Below are 26,590 nucleotides of genomic sequence, written 5' to 3' on the forward strand. Positions count from 1 at the left end.
AGAGGAATCAGACCCTAACTGGCAGGACGAGGTCATCTGCACCGTCGTTGAGAAATGTCATGGAATGTGGGTAACCAAAGTTGCGGCTCAAACCCTTCCAACGTGTCAATCGCATGATCAGAGGGCTGACTTGTCCTGCATTTCCAGCTTCCTTCTAGCCAAGATTCACCTCGACCTCCTTTCACGCTATGAAAGTAGAAGTCTCCTAGAGAGAGCAGTTGCACATCTGCCGGAAAGTCTGAGCGAGGCTTATGGAGAAGCACTGAAACAGGTCGTGAGTCTGAATCCGATGGCTGCTCGCTATGTGTACTGGACGCTGTATGCACTCCGGCCTTTGACTGTTGCGGAGCTTAAATGTGCAACCAACACCCCGGCGGGCAACAGCAAGAGTGAAACTCAGACCTTTGAGCACACACTACAGACGAAGACCGCTGGCATCCTGACCGTCGACGCTGTGACAGGGACCGTGCGCTTCGTTCATCAGACGGCTAAGGGATACCTGAATGGGACGGCCGCTCGGGTCTTCTTCCCTACGGCGCAGAAGGACATTGCAGAGGTCTGCTTAACAGCCATCACACCAGACGAGGTGGTAGATGACTGCTATTACAACAACGGAGCTACACCTCGCACCATCAAGAGTGGTTTCCTTAACTACGCCGCGACATATTGGGGTCACCATGCGCGTGAGATGGCCGATGATGAGCAGACGATCCAGGTGTTGACAAAGACCTTTCTGAATAAGCTTTTGTGGAGACGGCCCCCGATACAAGAAACGGCTCCAGAACAAGGACTCCCTAGCGTGTTTGGGCTGGGCAAGTATCCTAAAGACTGGAGTGGTCTCCACATCTTGGCCTTCTTTGGCATTGTCCCCAGGGCTGAACGTCTAATTGTCCAGGGCGCTGCAGTGGACGCCAATGACAACTCTTTGAAGTTGACGCCGCTGCACTGCGCCGCCTATCGTGGAAACGAAGAGATGGTCGAGCTTCTGCTTGAACACGGAGCCGACATCAATGCGGTGACTCGAGATGGAAGCTCCGCTTTGCACCTTGCAACACTTCACGGGCATCGCAAGGTCATGAAGGTGCTCTTCAACCGACGCATCAACACCCAGATTGCAAACGAACAGGGCGCAACGGCCCTTCAAGTGGCCGTAGGCACCGAATGCGACGAATCTACCATCCCCCTACTCGTGAAAAACAAAGTTGATGTCAACCTCCGTAACATCCACACAGGAGATACAGCTCTCCACCTGGCCGTGCGCTGGCGGCGGCCTCGTATCATCCTCTTTCTCCTTGACAAGGGTGCCTCCATCGATATGACCAACGAGCTCGGAATCACACCGCTCCAATTGGCAGCCAAGGTTGACAACTGTGAGGCAATTTCTCTGCTTCTTCAGCGCTGTGCGCAGGTAGAGGCGCGCTCCCTTGCTGGATTCACAGCGCTCCAGTTGGCGGCGCATGCGAAACACTGGATTGCCTTTGATCTGCTCGTCATCGGTGGGGCAGACTTGAACGCGTGGAACAAAGAGGGCGAGACGCTGCTGCACGAGCAGGCGCGCAAGTCGGCCAACACGGCGATCGCGTCAAAGCTGCTTGATCTGGGGGCCAACGTCGAGGCGCGCACCTCGCAGGGCTATACGCCGCTGCAGTGCGCAGCGCGGGCGGGCAACCGAGCGATGTTCCTCTTCTTGCTAGACCGCGGAGCGAACATGAACGTGCAAACACCGAAGGGGGAGACGATCTTGCACATCGCGCCTCCCATCAACGAGGAATGCCTAGACATTCTCAAGCTGACCCTAGAGTTCGGCCGTGACGTCTGCACCGTGTCCAGTCAAGGCTGGATGCCCGTCCACCAGGCTGTGCATGTCGCTACGGGAGTGCCGGACTTCGCCTTTCCCAAGGCTGCCGAATATCTCCGTCTCCTCCTTGCTCATGGTGCCGACGTCAACGCCCGGGCCGCCTCAGCTGGTATCGAGACCCCACTTCACCTCGCCGCTATGGCCATCATTCCCCGCCCCGCCCTCATTCACCTTCTCCTCGACCTGGGCGCCGACATCAACGCCATGACTGCCGACGGCAAGACCGCCCTTCATCTTGCCGCCGAGCGCGGCCGCGAGTCTCTTTTCCGCATCCTCATCGACGCCGGCGCTGATCTTGCCCTCGAAGCCCCTGAAATCACTAAGCACGCCAATGACTCCAACGGCAGCAACGGCAGCAACGGCAGCAATGGTTCCAGTACTAATACCGCCACTACCACTGGCAGCGGTGAAGGAGGAGGAGGCGGCGGTGGTGGTGGTGGCGGCGGCACAACAGCTCTAGACCTAGCGCGCAAGAACCCTTTCGGTGCCTTCTGGTTCGATGACGACGGCAAGCTCCGTCCCAAGAAGTTAACCCTCGGGGATGAAGCCGAGCGCTGCGACAGTGTAGGTACCATCATTGAGGACATGAACCCCGATTGTTCTGAGGATGATACGGGTGAATCAACCCTGGTGGGTAGCGAGCATCCCTACGTGCTGGTATGATCGAATGCCCTAGTGCTTCCTACTCTGGCTCCCAATGTCCCCAAGTCAATGTATATGAAGCGCTTCTATTCTCTCTCCCCCCTTTCTTATTTGCGTTATATGTTGTCCCTCTCTTTTTTCCTGATTTGTGATACCCGAAACCCCGCTATGCCCCACCCCTTCTCCCACGTCTACCTATTTCATTTCTCTTTTTTTCCGTATGTATTTGATTTTCCAATCTGGCTTGGAGGGTTTTCAGTTTTCGCAAGGATGGCAATGTGAACTTGGCGCAGGATACCGGATTTTGTATGGAGTAATGAATGGCATGAATGAATGAATTGAGTCGATTGAGTAATTCCTGGCTCTTAGTAAATGAAGCCAGTTTTTGCCTAACTCTTTATCCTACAAGTTACATAGCTAGGCCATCGTGGATCATTAGGTGTCAAGTCAACAATGGGGATTGTGGACGACATCGATTGATTGCGAGCTATGATTCCTTTTCGTCCAGCATTTGAGAGACTTGAGTATACTAGAAATCATATATATATATAGCGTGTGGTGATCTTGCCATCACCTTAGAGGTAAAAGTGTACGGGGTGCTTAAAAGCAGTGGGACTTGATCATTTCTTGAGAGCCTTCTTTATTCACCAGCTCTTACCAAAGTTTTTCGAATTGAAACATTCACATCATATCTTGTTGGGGAAAGCAGGATGTTATGCATGTTTTAACTTTTCCTTAGTCAGCATATGCACGAGCACTTCATCGGATCACCTGACTACGGGCTGGCGATGATGGATTACACCAATCATTGAATGGGATGGGACTTCCTCTCCCCAGCTTAAAACCACAACCATCAGCCATTATCTATTCTGCTACAGAGCAGTGCATGCGACCGCATCTAGATCAAACCAAGATGGCGCCCGACAGAAGAGAAGAGGCGCATTCGTCTACTTCACCCGACACCACAGTGGCTCCAGACCCGCCGCCCATCCATCCTTCATTCATCCAGGTCGCCAAGCCGTACATCTTCGAGCAGACCATCCAGCAATGTATTGCCGCCATGGGAGTCAACCCCCTGCGCGAGGAGTCCCTCCGTCTACAGGGAGTAACATGGATTGACAGCGTACGACGCAATTTGTTCCTGTATGTCTATATCTCGATCAATCTCAATACAGAAAATCAAGCAAGTTAACATGTCACGCATAGCCCAATCCGCACCTTCAACACGGCGGTGGTGTACTACCACAAGTTCCGACTCGTTCATCCAGATAATGAGTACAATTACACAGTAAGTCCTCAATTCTTATGTCCCAGCATTATTGCAGTACTAACGAGTCTCCCCAGGATGCCGCTACAGCCGCTCTCTTCACGGCCTGCAAGGTCGAAGACACGCTCAAGCGATCCCGTGAGATCGTCTGTGCAGCGTATAACCTCAAGCTGCCACCCCATGAGCACGTGGCTCCCGACAACCAGGTAGCATGCCCCTCTGTCTTGCCAAGTCCATATCCTTCTCAACCCCTCGCCACTCCTACTTTACTACACAAGTCATGGATTCCAGACTAACCAACTCAAAAAAGGCCTTCGACATCCCCGCCCGGGGCATAATCGGCCTCGAGCGCCTGATGCTCGAATCCTCCGGCTTCGACTTCCGCACGCGCCACCCGCAGAAGACGCTCGTCAAGCTGGCGCGCAAGTACGGGCTGACCTCGCAGTCGGAGGTCTCGACCGTCGCCTACCGCATCGCGCAGGATCTGTATCGGACCTACGCGCCCATCAAGCAGACCACCTCGACCATGGCGTTCAGCGCCCTGGAGCTGGCGGGCCGGCTGCTGGACCAGCGCATCCCCGAAGTCGAACAGGGGGTGGACTACGAGGATTGGCAGACGAGTCGGGAAGAGGTTATGGGTTCGTGATTCTTCTTCCTCCCTCATTCCGATCTGAAATCAATCGGAGGGTGTCTCGCCTTCACTGATGGAAAATGATTGACTAACCCAAAACCGGTAGAAACCCTCCTCGACGTCCTAGAACTCTATACTCACAACCGCGCCTCCACCACCGTGGGCCCGCACTTCCCCGCGGACCGCTTCCTGACCGTCCGCATCCCGCTCAACTCCGAGGCAGAGGAGAAGAAACTCCCTCGGTACACGCACTGGGTCGACGCGAAGCCCAAAGCGCCTCCACGCGGTCCCAAGGGCAGCAAGGCCTACACGAATGGCACGAGTGGTGGTCACCCAAATAACAGTCACAATGGCAGCGCCGCCAACAACAACAACGTCAACGCCAACACCGCAGTCAAACCCGCCCACCCGCTTACCCCTGTCGCCGCGAACGGGGACCGGCCCCGCGCCGGCGAAAAGTACGCGGTGCGGTTCATGTTGGAGCCCGACCGCGCGGAAGGGGAGAGGTCCCGCGTCGAGGAATATTTTCGGGTGGAGGTCGAGGAGTATGAAGTTGAGGAGTGAACAGGCCCCCGGACATTCTTCTGAAACTATTCATGCAAGGCTTTTTTTGGATGGGTTGGGTTTATTTTGGATCTCTGGATGACGGAAGGGCTGTTGTGTTGATATATGGCATGGCGGGGGGTTATGGGTGCAGGAGAGATCAGCAGGGACAGATTCAGATGCAGCTGGGATTGGCGGAAAGATTGGGAGTCTATGGCTAGCTGCTATCGCTGCTGCTCCTGATTGCCGATGATCTTTCATTGCAGGGTCGTGCCATGAGGCACCCTATCCGTCATCCAATCATGCAGTTCGGTCGTACCTGGGTGTATGCGCTGGAACCTGCTATGCTAGTGACTACGCTTCGAAGAGCCCATGCTCTACTCATATCTCTCATACTATGAGAGATCAGGTGCGGGCCATGCTACATTCCATATCATGAGAGGACGAAGACCGGGCCTGCGTCATCCCACGAGTCGTCGCGGTCCAAGCAACCGAGAATTTCTGAGTGTCGACAGGGCAAGTGGAGGAGTTACAAGGAGTCGGTCAGACGGGAGTGAAGGCGAAGGCATGACAGCAGAAACCAACCCGGCCGATCTAGGCTCATACTGCAGTTGCCCCAGGCGCGGCATACACCACAAGCACCTCATCACGATTGTTATGATAGACACAAGCGAAAGAAGATTGTTTTGAATGGCATGTTGTATATACCTTAATTACCCTCATGTTTCTCTTCCATGAGTCCGGATATCATGTTGCAAAGCAACGATGGCACGACCATTTTGTTCCTCAGACAGAAAAAATCACTTAGTAATCAAATGTGGAAGCCATAGTTAACCACAATTACAGCCCAAGAATAGAAGTACCCAGCAAAATTTTGCTATATATCCACATTTTTACAATATAAAAAGACGTCTACCTACTTAGACATGCTCTGTCCCGTTGCCGCCACGACTCAGAAGAAGGGAATTGGAAGATAAAAGAACGACAAAGCCCACCCATTGATACGGTAAGGTGCTAAACGACAATTCGTCTGTCACACCTCCTTCCCTCGCTTCCGGCCGATTCATCTCATCGTGTCCTTCTCATTCATCCGAGAGGTGTCCCGGGCCTTTTCGATGGTATGGTAATGCTGCAAGAGCGAGAGGTATATGCACATGTCAAAGAGAGCCCGAATGTGGTAGACGAGCCTAGCGATTCCAATCCAGTGAGTCCGTCGGACGGTTGCGCTCGGGAGGATGAGAAAAAAGGGTAGATTATAAAAAGCATATTTTGATCGTGAGTTGTAAGAGGGTAACCCTCCGATACGTCGGAAGGAAAGAAGAAAAGAGGACTTCATCACGGAGAAAGGTCTCGGAACAAGAATAGGTCATCATAGAATTTTGTGCCGCTCTAGCGGCGCTTGAGCTCGGTGTTCAGGCACTCCAAGATCTGCAAACATATTAGCACACTGGTATTCAAGGTAAAAGGCGCAAAACATACCGTTTCAGAAACAGTTCCTTGGTTGTACAAATACTTGCCAAGGCCACGGACAACCTCGAGCTGCTCCTCGACAGTGAGGCCGGTGATGGCGGCCTCGATAATGTCCCCAACACTGGCCTTGTAAACGGCAATGAAGCTGTGGTAGTACATGTAGGAGAAGAATCCCATGATGAACTGGCAATCCATCCGATCGGTGATGCCGCCGTGGCCGGGGATCGATTCACCAAAGTCCTTGATCTTGAACGTCCGCTTCAGCCCAGAGGCGAAGAAACCGCCGAACGGGGCAATGAGAGAAGCGAAGGTCGCAAATACCATGAGGTGGAACTGCATAGGCTCGATGTAGAACGTCTTCTCGACACCGGTCCACTCCGGGAACGAATACGGCTCAGGGACAAAGACCGGGTTGGGAGTGCACTCGAGGCCGGTCAACACGTTCGATCCGAGATCATTGACGGGGCAGATGAAGTACTTGTAGCGCATGAGAATGTTGGTGATGAAGAAACCGAAGATGATGGTGCAGATCCATGCGCCGATAAAACCTTCGACAGTCTTCTTGGGCGACAGCTGGATCAGCTGAGTCCTACCAAACGTGATACCGCAGACATAAGCGAAGATGTCGTTAACGATGACCAAAGAGGCAGGAAGGAAGAACCAGATCATTCCCTCGAGAACGTTGTTCATGACGAAGTGGGCTTGAACAACAATAAGATACAAGGCCATATGTGTCCAGGCGAACTGAGTGAACTGGAACCGATAGTGTCCCTTTTTCAGTGATGCGACGAAGAAAACAAATCCTGACTAATCAGTAAAGATACCATCAGAATCCTGAACATAAACTTACCCATGACATAGAGCATGAAGCTGATGAATCGGTGGTGATTCGCCAGCGGGAGCAGGACCTTGTCGACCAATAGGATATGCTTAAAATAATAGATAACGCTCTCTCCATACAAGAAGTACATCGTAGTCGCCAGAAAATACCAGTTCAGCGACTTTGTGAAGCGAAGGTTCTTCTCTTTACTGGGCACGTTGGCGATCGCAATAACTTCCTTGAACGAAACGATCTGAACGGCGGTGACGATACCGAGAATGTAAATGTGGCCGGAGAATAGGACGACGAAGAAACCGAAGATCATGACAAAGGTCCATATCGTGCGCGTAATGAAGGTCTGCTTCTTCTTTTCATAGTCGGATAACTGGGACTTTTCGGATTTCTGATTGCGCGGAGTCAGCAAGTCTGTTTGGTTGTGCAGATGGTGGTGCGCTGCTCACCTCTTCCGGAATTGTGGCCGGCTTCGCAACGGTGCCGTCTTTGGACGGACTTCCCGGGTCAGACAGGATGTCGCTGGCCTCCGAGATACTGGACCGACGACCTTCCGAGGCATTCGACATCCTGTGTGGAAATCTGACGTTTCGACGGGTCTTAGACATGGCGGAAGAGTATGTATGTACAGACGAGGGAAAACCGGAACTGAGCGGCTGCTTGGGTTGAGGAGCGCGCGGGGCCGGAAGGAGAAGCTGGCGAGAGCTTGGGAGCTGAGAAAAAGGTTCGGAAGGGGCCGAACCAAGCAAGGGTGGAACTGATCAAAAGAGAAAAGCTGATGAGAAAAGGGGGATAGGGTAGCAGAGATGCCAGAGCACAAAAGAAAAAGGGTGAAGCAGCAATGATCGTCGTTCTTAGGGAAAATTCATGTGAACTGGCGACCGAGGAATGAAGACAACAGGTAGACGTGAGCCTCAAGCAATTAGGATCAAGGTGGCTTGTGGTCTGGCCTGATTGCAAGCTTGAGAAATCACCTGGGTGACTGACTGTTCCACAAAAAGAGTCGACAAAACAAAAAAAGTCGAGGCGATGGCAGGGAAGTTTTTTTGGTCAGCAAGAGGTGGAGATAACTAGAGGAGGTGGAGGTGGAGGAGAAAGATCGAGGGAGGGAGGGAGAGAAGGAGTTGAGCCGGCGGGAATTCTTGATTACGCGCCTAAACCCCCGTCGACGTCAGTCAACTACCACTCTAACTTGTGTACCGCACTTACTAACTACTGCTAACCAAGTTACCTTTTTCTTTTCTTTCTCTCCCGCATTCATCGTCTCCTTATTCGTTAATTGATCGTCTATCATACACTCAACGCATCTACTTAATTGCCTCCCCTCTCGCAACCAGGACGTGCATCTCATGGCGATCGTCCATCGCTGGGCATGGAAGAAAACGACGATGATTTCTTCTCCGACGATGGCTTCGACGACCTGCCACCGGGCACCCTCTACCAACTCGAACAAAATGCCTACCGTGCGACTCAAGCCCCAGCTACCCAACAACAACAGCAACAACAGCCCCTGCCTGAGTTGACGGTCTCTACTCGCCCTTATGTCCGCTCCGATCATCAAACTATCTCCGGAGATAATCTCAAGCCTTCCAATGCGACTTTACAACCCCCTCCGCGTTTACACTCTGGTTTGACCAACGATTATGACGACTGGGACATAGGCGAGCTCGACGCGGAAGTCCTGGACAATGGTGTTGCCATCCAACCGGACGATGCGCTCCAGCAAGCCTCTGGCTTTGCTACACCTGCCCATCACAATGAGCCGCATCCTCACGTCGAACATGGTAACATACGAGCCGAGGCGGAGGACGAGTATGGATACCTGCCCGATCCAATGGAGATTGAGGGGGGAGGAGGTTCCTCTCAATACGCTGAGCTGCACAGGACTCATGCGGAACTGAGCGAGAAGGTAATGCTAGGGAGAGGTGATCGGAGACTGCACGCCTACAGAACTAATCGTTGAAATAGCTGGCGATGGAGAATGAACGTTATAAGCAGGTATTAGAAGAGCTGACGGCCGCCAAATCGATCGCGGAAACGAAGACCGGTGAGATCGCCATCATTCGAGCCAACCAGGCCAAGGTCACCCAGGACTATGATCGACAGATGACGGCACTGCGCAAGGCCATGGCCGAGCAGGCCGCCAGGCACAGAGAAGAGGTTGAGGCTGCGCGTGCAGAGGGCAAGATGCTCGCCACGGAGAACGCCTTTCTCAAACAGGATTTGGCCGAGGAAGCGATGCGCATCAACCAATTGAAGGCAAAGCCTCGGACGGAGGAAAAAGCACCGCCGGTGACCCCGAAGAAGACCAGGGTCCTGCCTTTCCGAGACGGGTTTGACGATGATGAGATCCTCGCTATTTCGCCTACTAAGTCGGTGAAGTCGAAGCGCACTACACCAACTGTGCCTGGGAAGAGAAAGAGGAAGCTCAGTCAGGACAGTCCCACGCCATTGCAGCTGAGTCCGCAGGCAGAGCCCCTGCCGGACGAAGCAGCGGAAGACTTGTCCGACGATGCAATGGTGGATGCCCTTCCCGAACAGTCTGTTCCTTTTGTCAGGAGCTACGACAGCAGCATCGTGAAGCGTATCTTGAATCATCGGACAGTTGCGGATGGAAAGCCTGACATTGAAGTTATGGCTGGGCTGGCTTTCCCCTCCGATCCCCAGCAGATGTTATCTACGATCTTGCTGGGTGAGACGGCCAAGCTTGACTTTGGCAACTATATGGTGGAATATGGGCGGGCCATCATCTCATTATGGGGCCGCGCATTGAGCGAGAAGTACTACCTCCCCATCCCAATGTTCATGTCAATCATGGGGTTCCTGATCTCGATCGACATGCCGTCACATGATCCGGACTTGATTGAGCACTTGATACCCATCCTACAGGAGTCTGGGGATGTCAACGGTGTGCCCCGCTTTAAACATTCTCCTGTGTCTCGACAGAACCTTGGCCAGGTACGGAAAACTCCGTTGTCGCAGTTGGAACCATTAGTAGATTCGACCGAAGCATTAAGTCTTCTGTTCCAACTGGCCTGCCGACGCATGCATGTGGAGCGGGAGATGACGACTTTCTGGCGTTGCATGCGGTACGACTTTGTTTTGATGATGTTGAACTGCTCGCAGCCGCTAAGAGATATCAGCTTGATGCTTAGCCTGCTGTCGACGAGCATTCGAGAAGGCTCGTTCGGGTCCATTCAAAATACCGAGCAGGACCAGATCGCCAACGAGAACTACATTGTTGACCGCGTTGCGAACCTGCTAAGTGAGACTCCACAGCTGGATGAAGGGCAAGATCCGTATCTGCCATATGAGATTTGCGATATGCGGCGGGAGGCTCTGTCCTTCCTCACGTCGGTGGCGTTCAACTCCCAGGCGCCGCAGAGCACTCACGGGAGCTTGATCCTGGCGTCTCATCCCACTGTGCTCGCACGACTGATCCGGGCAATGCACGATGAGGTGCACGCGTTATATACCCTACCGCCCGAAAAGGATCTCCACGCGTCCATGATCAATGGGTTGATGAGGCTTGTGTACGGGGTGATGCAGCGGCACCGCGAGCAGGTGGACCTGCAGGCCAAGTTGTGTCGCGTGGCAGGCGGAAAGCAAAAGTTCCTGGTTGTCTTGACCCGGCTGGCGTTCAGTGAAGGGTTGGTACTGGAAGCGGGGATAACGGATGACACGGTGGAGATGGCACATGAGATCCTCGATGATGCGGTCAATCCGCAGGAAGCAGAGGCGCTGCTGGAAGCATTTCCCAACGCCAATCGGGATGGGGAGTGATGTGATGTACGTACAAGGCCGATTTTAAAGCATAACGCGTGACGAATAATGATAGCGGGTATATCACAAAGTACTCTAGACAGGGGTACTCATTACGCTGCGTAGCTGGGTAGGGACCATTCGACCTGGAGCGAGAACATGGTGAAAGGACAGCATTCCAGGATGCGTAGAGGCGGATGAGTCGCTTATGGAAATCTAGCTAGCCTAAGTGTACGAGCATCTCTTCTCCATAACCCCGCACAAGGCGAAGCGATGATGAAAAGAAAGTATCCCGAAGGAAGAGTGCCAAAGAATACGCCTGTCAATGACCCGAAGGCCGTTGAACGGATTGTTCCTCCGCGCTGTGCAATGCAGGGACCAATCCGTGGTGGACCGCCTTCTTGATCGCAGCCACCCAAACAAGGTAAGTATGAAGAAAAGAAAGAGGAAAAAAGTCTAAAAGGGCGACGGGGGAGGACGGATTATATACTCGTCAGCGGGGCGGTGAGTCCGCGCTACTCGCAAGCGAGCTTGCTTCTAGCCAATCATAACGCTTGCCCGCCGGGAGACTATGTATGCCTCAGTGCTCAGGCCACAACTAGGCAGTAATTACTACTAGGTAATCATGTGCTTACCCGTCACGTGCTCTCGCGGCAGCGAAGTTTTGGCCGCCGGCGATAGTTCCGGGAGAGAAAGACAGCAGCAGAGTAGGAGCAAGCAACCCACGCACCACCCACCCCTCTCTCCAAAAGCTCGCCGCCGCCATCATGAGGAACAGGGCTACTACACCCTTGAAGACACCGGTATGCTCTTCAATTGATACTTCTCATTACTTTCCTCTCTCCCCCCCCTAAGTCCTCCTCTAATATCTTCTTCCCGTTCAGAAAATCCGGCAATCATGGAGCAAATATAACCTGTATAACCTCAGTCGGCTGAGGGACGTCTACCGCCCAAACGCCACCTTCTTCCAGCAGAAATGGAAGGCCAAGGCCGCCGCTCGCGCCTACCACGGGGAACAGGTCTCCGAGAAGCAATGGCAGCGCATGTTCTCCCCCCGCTTGCGCAGCGTCGTGCCCATGGCCCCCAGCAATTTGGCCCGAGATGACGGTTCCGCCATGTCGGCCGGCCGTGGGTCCGGTCTGACGAAGGCCCCGCAACCGGAAGAGATGGAGGATTTTGAGGTGTATGAGGAGGATGCCGGGGCTGACAAGCCTAGGGAGAAGTTTCGGGGGTCTCGGGCGTCTTACACGGGCGAGAGAACAACGCCTTACGTTCAAATGACGTTCGCCCCGTTGGAGCGTCGCCTCGACACGGCTATCTTCCGTGCCATGTTTGCGAGCAGCGCGAGACAGGCCCGGCAGTTTGTGGTGCACGGTGCCGTCAAGGTCAATGGCAAGCCGGTAGGTTTCTTTCTCGTGCTCGTTTTCTGATCTTCCTGGGGGGCTCTATCTGGGTCATCGCATTGGACGAATACTAATAAGGCTTCGCGCAATGGTAGATGAGATTCCCCGGCTACCTGCTCAATCCCGGCGATATGTTCCAGGTTGAACCCGAGCGCGTCATGTATGCCACCGGTGCGCCCAAAGACAAGGTGGAACGACGACAAACCCGAGTGGCCCGCAAAAAGGCGGCCGAGGAGGCCAAGAAGGCCGAGGAGGCTGCGGAGGAAGCCGCGGAGGAGGCCGAGGAGGCTGCGGAGGCTACCAAGGCGGAATCGGCGCCGTTGGAGGCCCCCCGCAAGACCCTCAGGGCGCTCATGTCTAAGGCTAAGGCCATCATGAATAGCAGCAAGGACGTGCTCCCGGCCAAGCGCAAGCAGGATCTGCGTGGATTCCAGAGAGCCGTTCGTCGGGTACTGTCCCGCTCGGGAAACAGCTCGGTTTTGACTGCCAACCTCGAGGAGCAGTTCTCCGAGCTGACGACTCTTCTCAAGGTCAAGCGCGCCGAGAAGAAGCCCGTGAAGGCGAAGGAGGAGGAGTCCGAAACGAAGGAGGGCGAGGAGGAGAAGCAGAAGGCAGAAAAGACGGAGGTGGAGGCTAAGGCTGAGGGGTCTGCTACCGAGAAGTCCGAGTCCGAGGCTGCTACCCCGAAGGCAGGCGAGAACGGCCCCATCACTACCCAGCTGTCTGAGGCGTTCCGTCAGGCCATCCAGAACCCGGAGAAAGAGGTGGACACATCGGAACTCTCGGACGAGGAGTTCGAGGTGCTGCGCCGGGCGCTCGTCCAGATGCGCGACAACCCGGTGGATAGCACCAAGCCCTATGCCACCCCCTGGAGGCCGCGTGACTACATGAGTGCGTTTGCCACGATTCCCCGTTACTTGGAGGTCAATCACAACATATGCGCTGCTGTGTATCTGCGCCACCCCGTGGCTCGTCCTGGCTTCGGTGAGGTGCCGACGCCATTCGGCGAGATGGTCAACAACCCGGCGTTTGTGTGGTACTTGAGACGGCGGTAGGTGCATTTCACGTGGGTTTTTATCCAATCATCTGTATTCTCTCTTCTCTGTTTTCTCTCCGTTCTGCGGGCCTGTTCCACAGTCTTCATGTATTACTGGGTGTCTAATTATTCGATGTGTCGGATTGGTTTCTTTTTTTTCTTTGGTTCCCCTGCATCTTGGGTGCTTATTTACAGTGTATTCCTTTTTTTTCTTTCTTTCTTTCTTTCTTTCTTTCTTTTTTATGGTTTGTTGTTTCCCCTCGATCACCAGGGGAGAGGGCAAAAGTCAATGAAGTAGCCAGGGTATTCGGAGCTAGAGGATCCCACTGTACTGTACATCATCAATACGAATATACCTCTTGAGTATCTATACTTGAGCCTCTTGAAGACATGGCGAATCGCTTGTGCCTATTGAATGCGATGAAGCGAGACGCCGTCTGACAATCACTCCGGAAGAACTATGAGGTAGCCCAGATACCAACAGCCCCTGAAAAATACCGAGTGAGATAGTTAGATAACATGCTAAATAACCACCTCCACCGCGGGGCTCTAGACCAACCCAACCGGCTGCCATGACTTAAAATTGCAGACATTTGGGTCGAATTTTTCAGAGGGGCGTAACGAGACCAAGGGTTTTTTGGGTTTTTGGCTTGGCGACTCTATCAATAATGGCATTATTAACTTATCGAATTAATTACTATTAGTACTATTAGCTTAAAGTTCTCCGCCCGCCGCAGTTGCTGTCCACGGTTCACCATCAATCTCACTCTCACTCCCTCTTCCACTCCTCTCTCTCTCCCTCTTTCCTTCTTTCTCCGCCTTTCGCCACTTTTGGGAGACTTGGAAAGCTCACTAAAACCATGTCCATGTATCCCTGGCATGGTTCAACTGCCACCACCAGTACTGGTCATCGAACGCATCCTCATCCTCAGCAGCAGCAGCAGCAGCAGCACCGACACCAACGCCAACACCTCCCACATCTTCCCCATCACACCGCGAACGCCGCCGCCCCAGCCGCTGCCGCCGCCGCCGCCTCAAATCCGCGCATTGACTCGACCTCAACCACCATAACACCCACTGCTGCTCCCCCAAGTACCTCTGCCGCGGCCCTTCAGATGCCCCAAATGCCATGGCTTCCCTCGATGATTTCCGCGCGAGCCAACCCACAGCATGCAACGCTCCCTAACTTGTCCACGAATTTGCGCTTACGACCACAGCCGACGCCGCAGCCTACTGCACTTGATACACAGCAGCAGCATCAGCACCATTCGCACCCCCACTCACTTTCTCGGCATTCTCAACAGCAACAGCAACAACAACAGCCTGTTCCTATGGTCATTGATGCACGTCAACAGCAACAGCAGCAACAACAAAAACAAAAACAGCGACAGCAAAAACAACAGCAAGCTGTCTCCATATCGAGCGAAGAGAGTGATTTCGATACCTCTGATTGCAGCGTACGACATATCACCACTGCGGACGCGTTGGGAGACCAGGATTACGTTTCTTCCGATGGGATGGGCGCGAACACAATCGCACGTGCGCGCTCACATGCTCGCGCACAGCAGCAGCAGCAGCGTCGCCATGGTCATCATCCTGTAGGTGGGGGTAATGGCGGAACCGCCAACAGCACCGCTACCGCTACTCCTTCCAGTAGTCAGCGAGATGGACCCATCCCCAACGGTAATGCGACAACAACCCGATCTCGCACTACAACTACTACCATTCTCATTGATGATCGCGATGACCTCGACCTCGATGCTACCGCCGCAGGCAACGACAGTGCCGACAACTCCCTAAACATCACCGGCGACCGTGAAGGGCCCCGCAAACACGGGAAGCGCCTGACCACCCTCGAGGAAGTCTCGCTCTTCGACATCTGCAATCGCCATGCTCACGAGTTCGGTCAGCGCAGTAACCTGTGCAAGTGGTGGATGACGGTCACGGAGGAGTTCACGCGCGACCAGGGACATCCGTACTCGTGGCACTCGGTCCGTCGCAAGGTGGAACTAGTGACCAAACAACGCATGAAGTTTCTGGACGAGCAGCGCGAGAGAGGGGGCAGTGAGAGCGATGATCGGTCGAATCTCAGATGGAGGACTGCTGTGGATGCGTGGGTTCCCACGTGGCAGAGGTGGGAGGAGGCTGAGGCGAGGCGGATCGAGAAGAGGGACTCGAGGAGGCCGAGGAAGAGAAAGGACAGAGAGTGGGAAGTGTGGGTGAACGGCAACAATGACGGGGTCAGCCCTAGCTTGGGGGCTTGGAGAGCTACGAGGAGTGTGAGTGGCAGCGGAAGTCCACTGGTGAACGTTGGTGGCGCTGCTGCGCAGGTCCCAACACCGTCGCAGCAAGCGCTCTCAACGCCGCCCGCCTCCACGCCTCAGCACACCAAAGTCCGTCTACCCCCCGGATTCGATAATATGTTCGCCAGTCAGCCGCAGTCCCAGTACCACACCCCGACTCCAGCCCCAGCGACTATGCTAGGCGGCGCATCCGGCGGCCGACCGTCTCTGGACGGGTCCCTCGCTCTACAACAACTGAACAGCACCCCATCAGGAGGCGAGGCGGGTAACGCTGAGTCGTCGTCGTCGATGATGAGTGCCGTTCTAGAGACATTGGGCAAACTCAACCGTCACCTCGACGCTGCCAATCCCACCACCACCCTACAAACCTCTTTCAAACCCTCCGAAACAACCGACAGCCGCTCACGCGCTGCCACCACCGCCGCCGCCGCCACAGCGCAGCAGCAACAACCACAACAACCATCCCAATCGCAACCCGACACTAGCTCGAACCCCGACGACCCCCCCTCGCCCACCCAAGCCCCGAAAATGTCCCAAGTCTCCTCCCTCCCGATCCCAACTCACCTCATCGCCAAGCTCAAAACCGAACTCCGCGAGGAGATGCGTGAGGAGATGCGGTCCGAGCTGGCCAAGGACCGCGCGAGTCTCGAGGAGAAGCTGGACTCGGTGCAACGGACGCAGGAGATGATCTTGGAGATGTTGAGACAGGAGCCGTCTTGACTTGCTTTGTCTTTCCTGTTCTTTCCCCATTTATCACGTCATACTCATACCCTATATATTCCCTTGTTTTGTCTTCTTCTATATCGTGATATATTTGCATATGATACCCACTGGTCTAGAGCAGCGTTGTCTGTTTGATTGTGCTCGGCCAGCCTTTTTATGTGTCGCTTCAGTTTCCTTGCTTCTGCTACCTTTCCTCCTATATACATACACCTATATATTACCTTACCCTTCAAGATACCTGAATTATACATTTAATCCCGCTGGATGGTTCACCAAAGAACCATCCACTCAAGAAGTCCTATATCTCGTCATGAGCCTCACTCACCAAACCAAGATCAAAGTACGAAACATCGCAGTCTATATTGCCTCCAAAAACCTAGAACACGGTAGTAGGTATAGTATAGCACGCAGGAAAGGAAGGCAGGCCCCCAGCGAAGCACGAATGAAGTCAAAAAGCAACAATAAAAAAAGTAATGATAATTCCCGGCTAAATTACATAGTTTGATAACAACCATTCCATGAGAGCTTTGTGTATGAGTGAGATTGTGTGGGAGGGTTTAAGATGCTTTGTGTCAGAAAGAAAAAAAAAAAACAAGAATCGTAGCGGGAATGCCGATCTTGTTTCTGTTTTTTCTGGGTCATTCCCCCATCACGCAACACCATCATCCTTGAAGTGTTTCCTTCATCACCAGCGGATATCTCTTTCTCTCTCTCTCCCCTCTTAACTTTCTGTCCTCTTCCCCTCGTTCCTTTTGCCTACAACCAATGGCTAAACTGAAGACGGAGAAAAAAGAACTTTCTAGTAGTAGAAAGTCTCGTCGACAGTGCGGCCTCTCATCCAGCGGGGCTCGCTGCCACGGACGTAGATATCCTCGAAGAGGATGCGGGAGTTGCTGTCGGGGACGGGCATCTTCTCGGCGATGGCGACCTCGGAGTCGACGTGGGTGCGGGCGGCCTTGTCGAGGGCCTTGAGCTCCTCCTCGGTGCAGACGCTCCAGTCGAGGATCTTCTGCTTGAGACCGGCGATGGGGTCGTGGGTGCTGCGCATGCGCTGGATCTCCTCACGGCTGCGGTAGGTGGTACCGGGGTCGGACATGGAGTGACCACCGTAGCGGTAGGTGACGTACTCGAAGACGAGGGGTCCGTTGCCGGAGGTGGCGTACTCCTTACCGTACTTGACGGCGGCCTTGGTGGCCAGGACGTCCATGCCGTTGACCTTGATACCGGGGATGTACTGACCGCGCTTGTAGTACTCGGTCAGGGCGGAGGAGCGGGCGGCGGAGGTACCCATGCCGTACTTGTTGTCTAGGGACGAATTGTTAACAGTAGTTCTTCTGGGAAGGGAAGGCAAAACGTACTCTCACAACCGAACAGGGCGGGCAAGTTCCACAGCTTGGCCATGTTGAAGGCCTCGAAGACCTGACCCTGGTTGGAGGCACCATCACCGTACAGGATGATACTGGTGGCCTTCTGGTTGTTGTACTGCTGGGCGAACGCCAGACCGGCACCGACGGGGACCTGGGCACCGACGATACCGTTACCGCCGTAGAAGTTGGGGGCGAACATGTGCATGGAACCACCCTTGCCGTAGGCGATACCCTCACGGCGACCGAGCAGCTCACCAATGATGGAGCGGACGGTACCGCCGCGCATCATGGCGAAACCGTGGCAACGGTAGGCGGTGATGATCTTGTCGTCGCGGGAGATAGCGTGCTCGATACCGGTGGCGACGGCTTCCTGACCGGTGGACAAGTGGCAGAAACCTCTGATCTTCTTCTCCTTGTAAAGACGGTCGGCGGCCATTTCCATGCGTCTGTTCCAAAACTCGTTAATAAGGGAGTTGATGCGAGACAGAGGGCACCCGTAGCAGCATACCTCATGGCAACCATGTCGTAGTACATCTGCTTCAGCTCCTTCTTGGTGATCTCCAGGGTGTAGGGAGGGGGATCGATCTCGTAGGTCTCGAAGCTCTCGTCGGAGAGACGGACGGTGAAGGGCTTGTCATCCTCCTAAAGAAACAGTTAGCTGGATGGGGAAAAAAATCGGGATTGAGGACGAAGCATTGAGGTCCCATCGGTTCACTGGGAGGCGCGTCTTACCTGAGGGACGTTCTCAGCATGCGCCGAGGCAGCGTCGGTGGTGACGGAGCGACGGGCAACGGGGGCAAAAGCCTGACGCCTCAAGGGGGCGGCTTGACGGGCCGCAGCACGGAACAACATGATGGATGAGAGGCAGCGGAGGACAGCGAGATGCTGATGAAGGTGAACGAACAGAGGGAGAGCAGTGCTGCTGTTATCTTTCAACAAGCCGGATATGTTGGGAACAAACTTTCCCCTGCGACTAGGCGGAATTCGGCAGGCACGGATTAGATAAGCATCCCTTAGAGGCCGTCCGGTGTAGCAGTTGCAAACCGAGCAAACTGCTCCGAGCGACTCGGGCGATCGATTATTGTAGAGTGTTGAGGTGCTACAACTATAGTTGTACTATACCGGCAACTACTTGTTTTCCCTCTGAACACGAATTCTATAGTGATGACTTCAGGAGTCATATTCTAATAGATTCTTAGCAGCTATTCAGTCATGCCCGCCGTCACCTTTTCCCATGACTTGTCGCGGTCAACTCCATCACTCCGGGCGTCACCGCCGGAGCCTTGGCAGCATCGGACTATGTTAGCCCCGAACTCCTCCCTTGAGTCTGGTTAAACATTGAAGCTAAAGTGACTTAGGCTGACGGTGTCGAAACCACAGAACTGTTTCTGGGCGACGATAAACCTTTGGAATATGAGGTGAAGCCAAAGGAAATTTGTGGCCGTGGCTCAGGATCTGTCTCCAGATCGACCGCTCGTGACTCCGTAACTCAGCCTCGATATATAAAATTTTACCATTCGGGGACACACCGTCTGTGCATGGGACTACAGAACACCTTGATCACCATCCAAAACTTCACCTCTGGCTGCTTAAGTGGTCAGTGATCTAGACTTCATCTGTACCACTGTTCGCAAGATAAAAAGTATAGCTACTCTAGAGCTATTGCAACATGCATACCTTCTGTTGAACAGGTGCTGAGCGTTGTACCCTTGCCAGCATGATCCCAGTCGTCTTCGACCATATACTCGAATGACAAGGTATGCTTACCTATGAAAAAGAACCTTGTCCATGCTCCAACTTCCTCCGACATCATTTTCTGTTGGCACCGTCGAGGCAGATCCCGCCTTGACATTTTTGCCCCCGTGACGGGAGCATGGAAAAAAGCAAGAAGACAGAATCTCACCACGACATGCATACCACAAAATAATATTGGGTCGTGGCGGTGCAACTGTCGCCGATTGGCCATAGGTTCAGTAGGACCGTGGAATGAAGTTCTTGCTTTTTCTGAGTCTTCATACCCCATTGAAGTCTAGCTGGGAGCGCCACGCGAAACCGTAAGCGGCAAGCTGGGGAGGTCAGCAATGGTGTGCATGGGGTGCACGTTGGACTATGCTGACATGCGTCCGGGTCCCAACAGATGAATTGTTTGCTTGTATGTTAATCGGAATTTGAGACAAGGGTATTGTTCCTTCGAGCGTTGAAAGATGATATGTAGTGATGCTAAGGCCATCCTGGCTGTGTACCTGGGCTAGCATAGCTGTGGGTGTCTTAATTCCTGTCGCGCGATAACCGATACCTCGATTTCCCTGGGGCAAATAGAGGCCAGAGATTTGACACCTGCGTCACCTGTCTGCTTTTTCTAACGTTGCATGGCAGCAACGCACACCAAGATGTCAAGAACGGGGACAGGTAGGTATAAATCTGATGCTTCGAATGCTTCATCGTCCGTCCTGGTGGGTCCTGGGGCTCCAGATCAGCTTACTCCATGCGGATATTTAAGCGACCACAACCACTGCATCGGCACGAACATCAGCCAGAAATTCGGGCAGATCCCGAATGATCGCTCAGGGTGGGCTGCACCTTAACAGTACCTAATCTGGAAGCGCAGGACACATTGAACACCGTCCTCAGACTTGCCTCGATACGGTAATTGTGTTCAGAGCCCTTGAGGTCGTTGATCAGTTGGTGATCGCAATACAAAAAGGGGCGAGATCTAGGGTAATCATGTCAGCCTAATGCGACTCCTTGCTATTGAGGCATTTGCCAAACTATTCAATGCTTTTTATTATGCGCCGACGTGCTGCTGTTGACTCGCGCAGCTCGACTGCGCCTGTTCTCGTATCGTATGTGTAAATAGGCAGTGGGGGGACCATCGCTCGTCCGCAAGTCCCCATAGTTCGTTGTTATTAATATCTAGCCCACGTTTGAATTCTCGTTTCCCTTCGAAACGTGGCAGCGGGGTGGATAAGCCCAAGACTGGTATCAGTGATACTGTTCGTGACAGTCACAGAGGGGGGCTTCTTGCATGGGGCCTGACAATTGGAAATAGTAATCAACACTCGAAAAGGCATAGTCCTGGAAGACCTTGTTCTAGCTATTTTTGCGCAGCTTCTGGAGCGTTTCCTGACGAGCAATTGAATGGAGCTCTTGAGCAGGGATAAGTCCTGTTGGCTGTTCGGGGCTGCGCTTGCCAAAACCTCCTAGTTTTCGGGTCAGTGATGTGCGTAAGTATTTTGTGGTTGTAGATCTTATTACAGAGACACAAAGACACGGCACATCGCAGTACAAATCCTCTTTTCAGCTGTGAACAGAATCGCACTGCTGATCCGGAAGATCGAGGTCGAGTCGGACCTCTGCTAGAGTGTAGTGTAGCAGCCAAGTGCATGACTCTCTCACGGTTCGATTTCGCGGGACTAAAGAGACCTGCCTCTTCTGGACCATGTCCGACGATAGTTCATCGACTACTGTCTCAAGGTTCGGTAGATCGCGAGAAGTTTCAGACCGGGGGAATTCTAGAAGAAAGCAGAAGAGTGCGATTTGTTGTGTTCTGAAGCCGGAAAACTTTCATGACTCTGGTGGGGAATCGTAATCGCATTGCTTCAGTTAAAGTTTGCTTAGTTGGTTAGTCCTCGCTAGTTCGGGTGGAAATGGTCACAATTAGCCTGCTCGGGTTGTATCGAGCGGTATGGTACGGCCGCGGGTTATTGAGGGAGATTCTGGATGCAAAATTCGAAGAGAGGAGGTACGGAGTATTCGATTGTCCCTCTGAGAGTCTTCGAGACCATCGTAAAATGGGGATTGTGGATGACATCACGCATAGCATTGATCCGATGAATGTCTGCTGGGAGATAGGTGTATCGCAACTAAATCTCAATGGGAAAGCACCGGGTAATTCCAAGTTCGGATTTATTGTAACGAGTATAGTATAGATCGATGATACTGCGAAACGGAGCACTACCCCAAGAAGTGCAATCCCCCCCCGGAGTTCCGAGGAACCGTTCCCTGCTAAAATTAATTAGTCTGACCTTCAGAGTATCAGGCTATCAGCAATTCAGCAGTGAAGGGTGTATGAGTGCCTAGTCATCGCATTGACCACTACAAACCCATACCTCAGAATTAATTATAGTACTATCGATAAAGGGGCGTGATCGAGGCCTTCCACTGCCTGTGGACATACGCACAGTATGCGCACTCAGAACCAGTCAGTTGGGACCGAGGTATAGACTGAAATAAGGCACCTTGAATCACATTCGCGTCAATAGATTGGCAAGGCACATAGAGGCGATCCGATGATGAACCGATGCTCAAATCCCGCAGCGAGGCGACTTACTCAAGTATCTACACAGCGACCTGCGGAAGATCGTCGTTGCAAACCCACTGATCGATGGAGTCACCTTGCGTGAGGCTCAGACTATGCGATTTATTGGTTCCTCGACAGCCTTTCTGGGAAGGTGAATTGGCCGAAGACGCGGAGGGCAGCAGACAGACGGACGGAAATCCCGCCTTATCCTGCGATGCTCAAGCTCTCTGCAGATAATCCATCAATCCATCTGCAGTGACTACATGACGGCCTCTGTAAATTGGCCATAGCGGGCGGATGGGGAGTGATCGGTTCCACACATCATAATTACTCAAGTACCTTCTTTGCAGCCCTCGTCCATGACAGGTCGCATTTGAGGAGACGACCTGACAACACGATCGTGTTCAAACCAGGCATATCTGGCTCGTACACTACTCTTGTTGCGTGATACACCTGATCGCCGGTCGGAATGTATCGCAGTTCATTGTCCGGGGCCGTGCTACCCGGACGGTCGAGATTGACTCCCAAAAAGTGGTTATTAGGCGGGTTTCACGATTGTTTCAACCCCCTTTGGAAGACAAGGATATCTACTTCACTCTGCGCCATATTGTCAACGGTAATTCCAGGGGCCGCTTACATGAACCTGTCGGAGATCATGGTTGGCTAAAGCGGTAATTATGGGTTGTTGGCCATATTGGCAGCGCGACGGACTTGCTCTATTCAAGGATGGTCGCTCCGGTAGTTTCTCCCTCACAAGTGGAGTGGAGATGGTCTGCACGGAATGTCCGAGACTGCCGTTGCTTCAGGTGGTTAATTCCAGTCAATCGTACTTCTGTTAAGCACCTCCGACTGCGCTCAATTGTCGGGTCGATGAGCTGGGCGAGGCGACATCTGACCAGTCCAACGCCTTTGACAGTGGAGATGAAAGGAGACAGTAAGTTAGTGGTGGTGGTGGTGGCTACTGTCCCGACCACTTCCGTCCAGTTACCCCCCTTCTCAGCTCGTGCATGACTAGTCACTCAATGAATTCTGGCGTCTGTGCATATTGTTGAAATCCGGGTTCTGGGGGAGCAGAGATCTGAATCGTGGGGCTCCAGATGAGATACGGGAGAGACGATCCATCCTCGATACAGTACGAAGTACGGAGTACTGAATGAATAGACGGGCGGTCGGCATCTGGCAGAGCAAGAGTCAGCCGAGTCGGCCGGCTGGTTCTCGAAGGAACCGACCGAGGAAGAGTTATGGAAATCGGTTGGAGTAGGCTGGCAATAGATGAACGATGCCGTCAAGTGATCCTTGACAGCGTTCCAACCTTCCATCGAAGCCAAACGTTATCGCTGGCCCTACCGTTGTCGAACAAGCACGCGTGCTTTGCCACTGGCGACCCACGGTTGACCATAATGGTGCAAAGATTTGGGCACAACGGCAACGTGATACATTGGCAAGACCCCGATGGCTATGCCCTCGTCTCGGGAGAAATACGTTTGGCTGTACCATGGTCTATGCCGTAGGTACGGAGAAGGTAGACTCGGGTTACGTTCAGGGCACTGAGAGGAATCGCCATTGCCAAGACGGTCGCGGGGACTGCTTGCACCGCACCGAGTTGATTCACCAACCACCTCGTGTCGACAAGCACCCAATTATGCTTTGAACTGTGGTGTGTTGTTACGGTGCACAGGGCTGCTTTTTGATTTAAAGTTTACATCTATCAAGTTGGAGGAATGGAGAGGTCAAGCATTCTCCTCCTCCACCTCCAACAAGGTTACCGCACCGATAACACACCACCGATAAAGTCGTCCTATGGTTCGGATCAGACGATCATCCAGCAAAGCCGGAAGGGGGCCGATCATCCGTGGGCTGGACAGCGTTCCATGGCAGCCTGTGGCCGTCCTTGAATTTCTATAGGATTTCGGCTGACTGGGGGCCGAATCCTCACGCTGTAGGGCAGGAGGAACGGAGGGTGTATGCGTTTTTGTATGCATTGGTATGCATTGGACCAAGATGGGGATGAGGGCGGAGGCGGAGGCGGACAAGCATTGCTGCGCCTACGAACGAACGAACGAACGATGGTCCAAGTGAACAACTTGTAGTCCATGCACTAAACCTTACCTTTAATGCTTACACAACTAAATTAGTCTGGTAAGTTACCAGGTCTTTCTCTCATGTCTCATGCCAATGGTTCTTTGACCACATTGCAGACATCGACGACATGCTTGGCTCCTGATCCCTGAGGGACCGTACCAAGCTACAGACCATCAGCGTACCTTAGTTCGCCTCTCAAATTAATTGCTTGCCGCGCTTCAATTGCGGTCGGAAAGCAAGTGTGGAGAGAGAGAGAGCCGATAGATTGATTACCTATGGATTGATTCCCCGCATGGTCGGATTTTTGGACTGAACCCAACAGTCAGGTTCCGGTGGATGAATCATCCGCCAGGGTGCAGATTAGAGAATCCCTAGTCTCCAAGTTATTCAGTCAGTCAGTCAGGCAGACAAAGAGGAACAACCAAGGCAACCTACTAGTCGGTTATTCTTATCCTCGGAAGAAAGTGGTGTGAGTGTCTGTCTGTGTCCCCTTTTTTTCTTTGACGGTTCAGACATTAGGGGGTGAGAGAGGGGGAACAATTGAGAGAGTTGAGACTAGGGGATAGGGACCGAGTAGGTTTAGCGTCTGGTTACAGTACGGTAAAGTATACTAGGTACCTTCAATACAGTAGTACCTTAGTCTTCTAGTCTAGCCATGCGGGTGGAAGTTCACCCACGGTGGGGATCCCGCTGTTATGCAGCAACCACCACCACCACTCGTTGGTCGGTGGGTTACGTACTTAACCTCTTTCTAAACACCCTAACAGTCCTGCCATGCTTTCCCATGGGTCAACCCTTCGACACTAGTTTACAACTTCGACTCAGGAACTCAGGAGAATCACGCCGGAGATGCTGCTTTCCCACTCAGTCATCCAGTCACTCAGTCACCCAGGAGACCTGACAGAAAACGCTCAGGGATCGACAACCCACCGCGCATTGTTGAGGTCAATCGTTGCTGCATTGTGCAAGAGTATCGACTGGAGTCCCGAGGATCCTTATAACAGACTTCGATAGACATCGTCAGCTCTGCATGTCACCATTTCCCCAAGGTCTATCTATCTACTCCGTATCTATGGCAGCCTTTGGAAGGCAGCAAGACGACCGATGAGGCGCATGACGGACCCCGATAGTGGCGACCTGCAGACACTAAAAACCCGGTCGTGGCTGGATGATGAACAAGACAAAATCTCCGAGGGTACGGAGCTGATAGATGGAATGGACATATCCAGGCTATGGGAAGAGAACCACGGACATCCCTACGTCCTTAGCAAGGCAATTGATAGTCTGATATCAACTGATCCCTGCCTGCCTTCCTGCCTGCCTGCCTACCGGCTTACTTGGTTGGTTCTCTTCAGGTTTTCAAGTCTCTAGGGATGGGTTGAACTGGGATGATGAAGATAATGTCGTCCTTACCTCGCATATGTCCGTCCGTCTCCCGTTTGCCGAGGACCCCAGGAAAGTGCCAGTGCCGGACTATACCGATGCATATTGCATAATGAGTCTATAGGGTTCGTGCGATTTCACCTTAATTAAGACCGACGGACGACCTTTGCTCAGGCAGTTAGTATGTCTTCAGGGGCAAACCATATAGAAAGGTGTAAACTTTGTTAATGAGGATAGGAATTGGCACGGTAACCGGACGGTATCAAGTCCCTGGATCTGCCCCACAGAAGTGGGCTTAGTGAGTCTGTAACATCCATGGCTCGGCTGCCAATTGCCCCACTCAAAGCCTAGTTCGGTTCTTTTTTTCTGTTTCCTTTCTTTGCTTTTTCCCTGTTCATTATACTTCTTCTCATTTATTATTTTTTTTCTTTTCTTTTTTTTTTTTTTAGAATTATTTTTTAGACTTCTTTACCATGAATTGATTTCTTCCCGGGGGCCGCAACCACGGCTCATTTGCAGTACCTGCAGCCTTTCCAGTGGTAAGAAAGCACCTCTGTAGAATTGTGCGAGGGAAAAAAAATGACGCCAGGAATCCTCAGCAGAGAAGACGACCAGAAAATAAAAAAAAGTATAAAATAAAATAAAATTAAATAAAACAAAATGGACTGATACCGATACAGTCTGCGTACTGAGTTCTCCGGTAGAAGTGGGTTATCAATGGCGCCGTCGTAAAATTATTCGCACCATCACGATATCTCCAACTTGCACCTCCTCTTTTCCCTTCGTCACTCTCTTCTTAGTTTTCTTCCTCTCTTGATAATTTTCCTTCCCCTCTCCGAGGTGACCCTGGTGTTTCCAACCTTTGGCTCACCAACTTCTCCAGGCTCTGGTCTCATCATCATCATCATCATCATTATCGGGGGCCCTTTTTTTTTTCTGCTTCAGAGTTGCTTCTACCCCCACCAGACCTTCTTCCGCCCCCCCACTT

General features: G+C 52.8%; 8 protein-coding genes across 8 annotated transcripts; 5 read left to right on the forward strand and 3 right to left on the reverse strand.

The window, feature by feature from the left end:
- Window positions 1–3,335: 3,335 nt before the first annotated feature.
- BO72DRAFT_255883 (putative cyclin) lies at window positions 3,336–5,138 on the forward strand. The gene is made up of 6 exons (XM_040940084.1): window positions 3,336–3,643; window positions 3,707–3,788; window positions 3,845–3,973; window positions 4,078–4,405; window positions 4,505–4,911; window positions 4,936–5,138. Exons 1-6 carry the CDS (start codon window positions 3,387–3,389, stop codon window positions 4,960–4,962), a joined length of 1,230 nt encoding a protein of 409 aa, XP_040796885.1. The 5' UTR covers window positions 3,336–3,386; the 3' UTR covers window positions 4,963–5,138.
- An 842-nt stretch (window positions 5,139–5,980) lies between these two features.
- cds1 (phosphatidate cytidylyltransferase) lies at window positions 5,981–8,032 on the reverse strand. The gene is made up of 4 exons (XM_040940083.1): window positions 7,693–8,032; window positions 7,262–7,634; window positions 6,421–7,214; window positions 5,981–6,369 (listed from the first exon to the last, which is right to left on the reverse strand). Exons 1-4 carry the CDS (start codon window positions 7,849–7,851, stop codon window positions 6,331–6,333), a joined length of 1,365 nt encoding a protein of 454 aa, XP_040796886.1. The 5' UTR covers window positions 7,852–8,032; the 3' UTR covers window positions 5,981–6,330.
- A 410-nt stretch (window positions 8,033–8,442) lies between these two features.
- Window positions 8,443–11,087, forward strand: BO72DRAFT_452247 (putative DNA repair protein Rad26). The gene is made up of 2 exons (XM_040945684.1): window positions 8,443–9,152; window positions 9,212–11,087. The coding sequence occupies exons 1-2, from the start codon at window positions 8,616–8,618 to the stop codon at window positions 11,024–11,026; spliced, it is 2,352 nt and encodes a 783-aa protein (XP_040796887.1). The 5' UTR covers window positions 8,443–8,615; the 3' UTR covers window positions 11,027–11,087.
- A 625-nt stretch (window positions 11,088–11,712) lies between these two features.
- On the forward strand, window positions 11,713–13,816 carry BO72DRAFT_452248 (mitochondrial 37S ribosomal protein uS4m). The gene is made up of 3 exons (XM_040945685.1): window positions 11,713–11,808; window positions 11,890–12,405; window positions 12,504–13,816. Exons 1-3 carry the CDS (start codon window positions 11,773–11,775, stop codon window positions 13,461–13,463), a joined length of 1,512 nt encoding a protein of 503 aa, XP_040796888.1. The 5' UTR covers window positions 11,713–11,772; the 3' UTR covers window positions 13,464–13,816.
- A 395-nt stretch (window positions 13,817–14,211) lies between these two features.
- BO72DRAFT_452249 (uncharacterized protein) lies at window positions 14,212–16,731 on the forward strand. Its single transcript, XM_040945686.1, has one exon. It carries the CDS (start codon window positions 14,305–14,307, stop codon window positions 16,465–16,467), a length of 2,163 nt encoding a protein of 720 aa, XP_040796889.1. The 5' UTR covers window positions 14,212–14,304; the 3' UTR covers window positions 16,468–16,731.
- A 202-nt stretch (window positions 16,732–16,933) lies between these two features.
- BO72DRAFT_480635 (pyruvate dehydrogenase (acetyl-transferring) subunit E1 alpha) lies at window positions 16,934–18,771 on the reverse strand. The gene is made up of 4 exons (XM_040947645.1): window positions 18,570–18,771; window positions 18,346–18,479; window positions 17,829–18,283; window positions 16,934–17,775 (listed from the first exon to the last, which is right to left on the reverse strand). Exons 1-4 carry the CDS (start codon window positions 18,687–18,689, stop codon window positions 17,270–17,272), a joined length of 1,215 nt encoding a protein of 404 aa, XP_040796890.1. The 5' UTR covers window positions 18,690–18,771; the 3' UTR covers window positions 16,934–17,269.
- Window positions 18,772–19,289: 518 nt separating this feature from the next.
- Window positions 19,290–20,033, reverse strand: BO72DRAFT_255965 (uncharacterized protein). The gene has a single exon (XM_040940085.1). It carries the CDS (start codon window positions 19,858–19,860, stop codon window positions 19,486–19,488), a length of 375 nt encoding a protein of 124 aa, XP_040796891.1. The 5' UTR covers window positions 19,861–20,033; the 3' UTR covers window positions 19,290–19,485.
- A 4,959-nt stretch (window positions 20,034–24,992) lies between these two features.
- Window positions 24,993–25,777, forward strand: BO72DRAFT_452253 (uncharacterized protein). The gene has a single exon (XM_040945687.1). The coding sequence runs from the start codon at window positions 25,333–25,335 to the stop codon at window positions 25,588–25,590; it is 258 nt and encodes an 85-aa protein (XP_040796892.1). The 5' UTR covers window positions 24,993–25,332; the 3' UTR covers window positions 25,591–25,777.
- The last annotated feature ends 813 nt before the right edge of the window (window positions 25,778–26,590 follow it).

Source organism: Aspergillus fijiensis (genome assembly GCF_003184825.1).
Source record: "Aspergillus fijiensis CBS 313.89 unplaced genomic scaffold BO72scaffold_67, whole genome shotgun sequence".
Lineage (NCBI taxonomy): Eukaryota > Fungi > Ascomycota > Eurotiomycetes > Eurotiales > Aspergillaceae > Aspergillus > Aspergillus fijiensis.

Bases quoted from the DNA above. Each gene is read 5' to 3' on its own strand.
- BO72DRAFT_255883 (XM_040940084.1), top strand. From the start codon at position 3,387: ATGCGACCGCATCTAGATCAAACCAAGATGGCGCCCGACAGAAGAGAA. The intron at 3,644-3,706 runs GTATGTCTATAT...TGTCACGCATAG, and splicing joins GTACGACGCAATTTGTTCCT to CCCAATCCGCACCTTCAACA. The intron at 4,912-4,935 runs GTCGAGGAATAT...TTTCGGGTGGAG, and splicing joins CGGAAGGGGAGAGGTCCCGC to GTCGAGGAGTATGAAGTTGA.
- cds1 (XM_040940083.1), bottom strand. From the start codon at position 7,851: ATGTCTAAGACCCGTCGAAACGTCAGATTTCCACACAGGATGTCGAAT. The intron at 7,215-7,261 runs GTAAGTTTATGT...CTGATTAGTCAG, and splicing joins CTTCATGCTCTATGTCATGG to GATTTGTTTTCTTCGTCGCA. The intron at 6,370-6,420 runs GTATGTTTTGCG...ATATGTTTGCAG, and splicing joins AAGGAACTGTTTCTGAAACG to ATCTTGGAGTGCCTGAACAC.
- BO72DRAFT_452247 (XM_040945684.1), top strand. From the start codon at position 8,616: ATGGAAGAAAACGACGATGATTTCTTCTCCGACGATGGCTTCGACGAC. The intron at 9,153-9,211 runs GTAATGCTAGGG...TCGTTGAAATAG, and splicing joins ATGCGGAACTGAGCGAGAAG to CTGGCGATGGAGAATGAACG.
- BO72DRAFT_452248 (XM_040945685.1), top strand. From the start codon at position 11,773: ATGAGGAACAGGGCTACTACACCCTTGAAGACACCG. The intron at 11,809-11,889 runs GTATGCTCTTCA...CTTCCCGTTCAG, and splicing joins CTACACCCTTGAAGACACCG to AAAATCCGGCAATCATGGAG. The intron at 12,406-12,503 runs GTAGGTTTCTTT...GCGCAATGGTAG, and splicing joins TCAAGGTCAATGGCAAGCCG to ATGAGATTCCCCGGCTACCT.
- BO72DRAFT_452249 (XM_040945686.1), top strand. From the start codon at position 14,305: ATGTCCATGTATCCCTGGCATGGTTCAACTGCCACCACCAGTACTGGT.
- BO72DRAFT_480635 (XM_040947645.1), bottom strand. From the start codon at position 18,689: ATGTTGTTCCGTGCTGCGGCCCGTCAAGCCGCCCCCTTGAGGCGTCAG. The intron at 18,480-18,569 runs GTAAGACGCGCC...CTGTTTCTTTAG, and splicing joins ATGCTGAGAACGTCCCTCAG to GAGGATGACAAGCCCTTCAC. The intron at 17,776-17,828 runs GTACGTTTTGCC...ATTCGTCCCTAG, and splicing joins CGCCCTGTTCGGTTGTGAGA to ACAACAAGTACGGCATGGGT.
- BO72DRAFT_255965 (XM_040940085.1), bottom strand. From the start codon at position 19,860: ATGGGGTATGAAGACTCAGAAAAAGCAAGAACTTCATTCCACGGTCCT.
- BO72DRAFT_452253 (XM_040945687.1), top strand. From the start codon at position 25,333: ATGACGGACCCCGATAGTGGCGACCTGCAGACACTAAAAACCCGGTCG.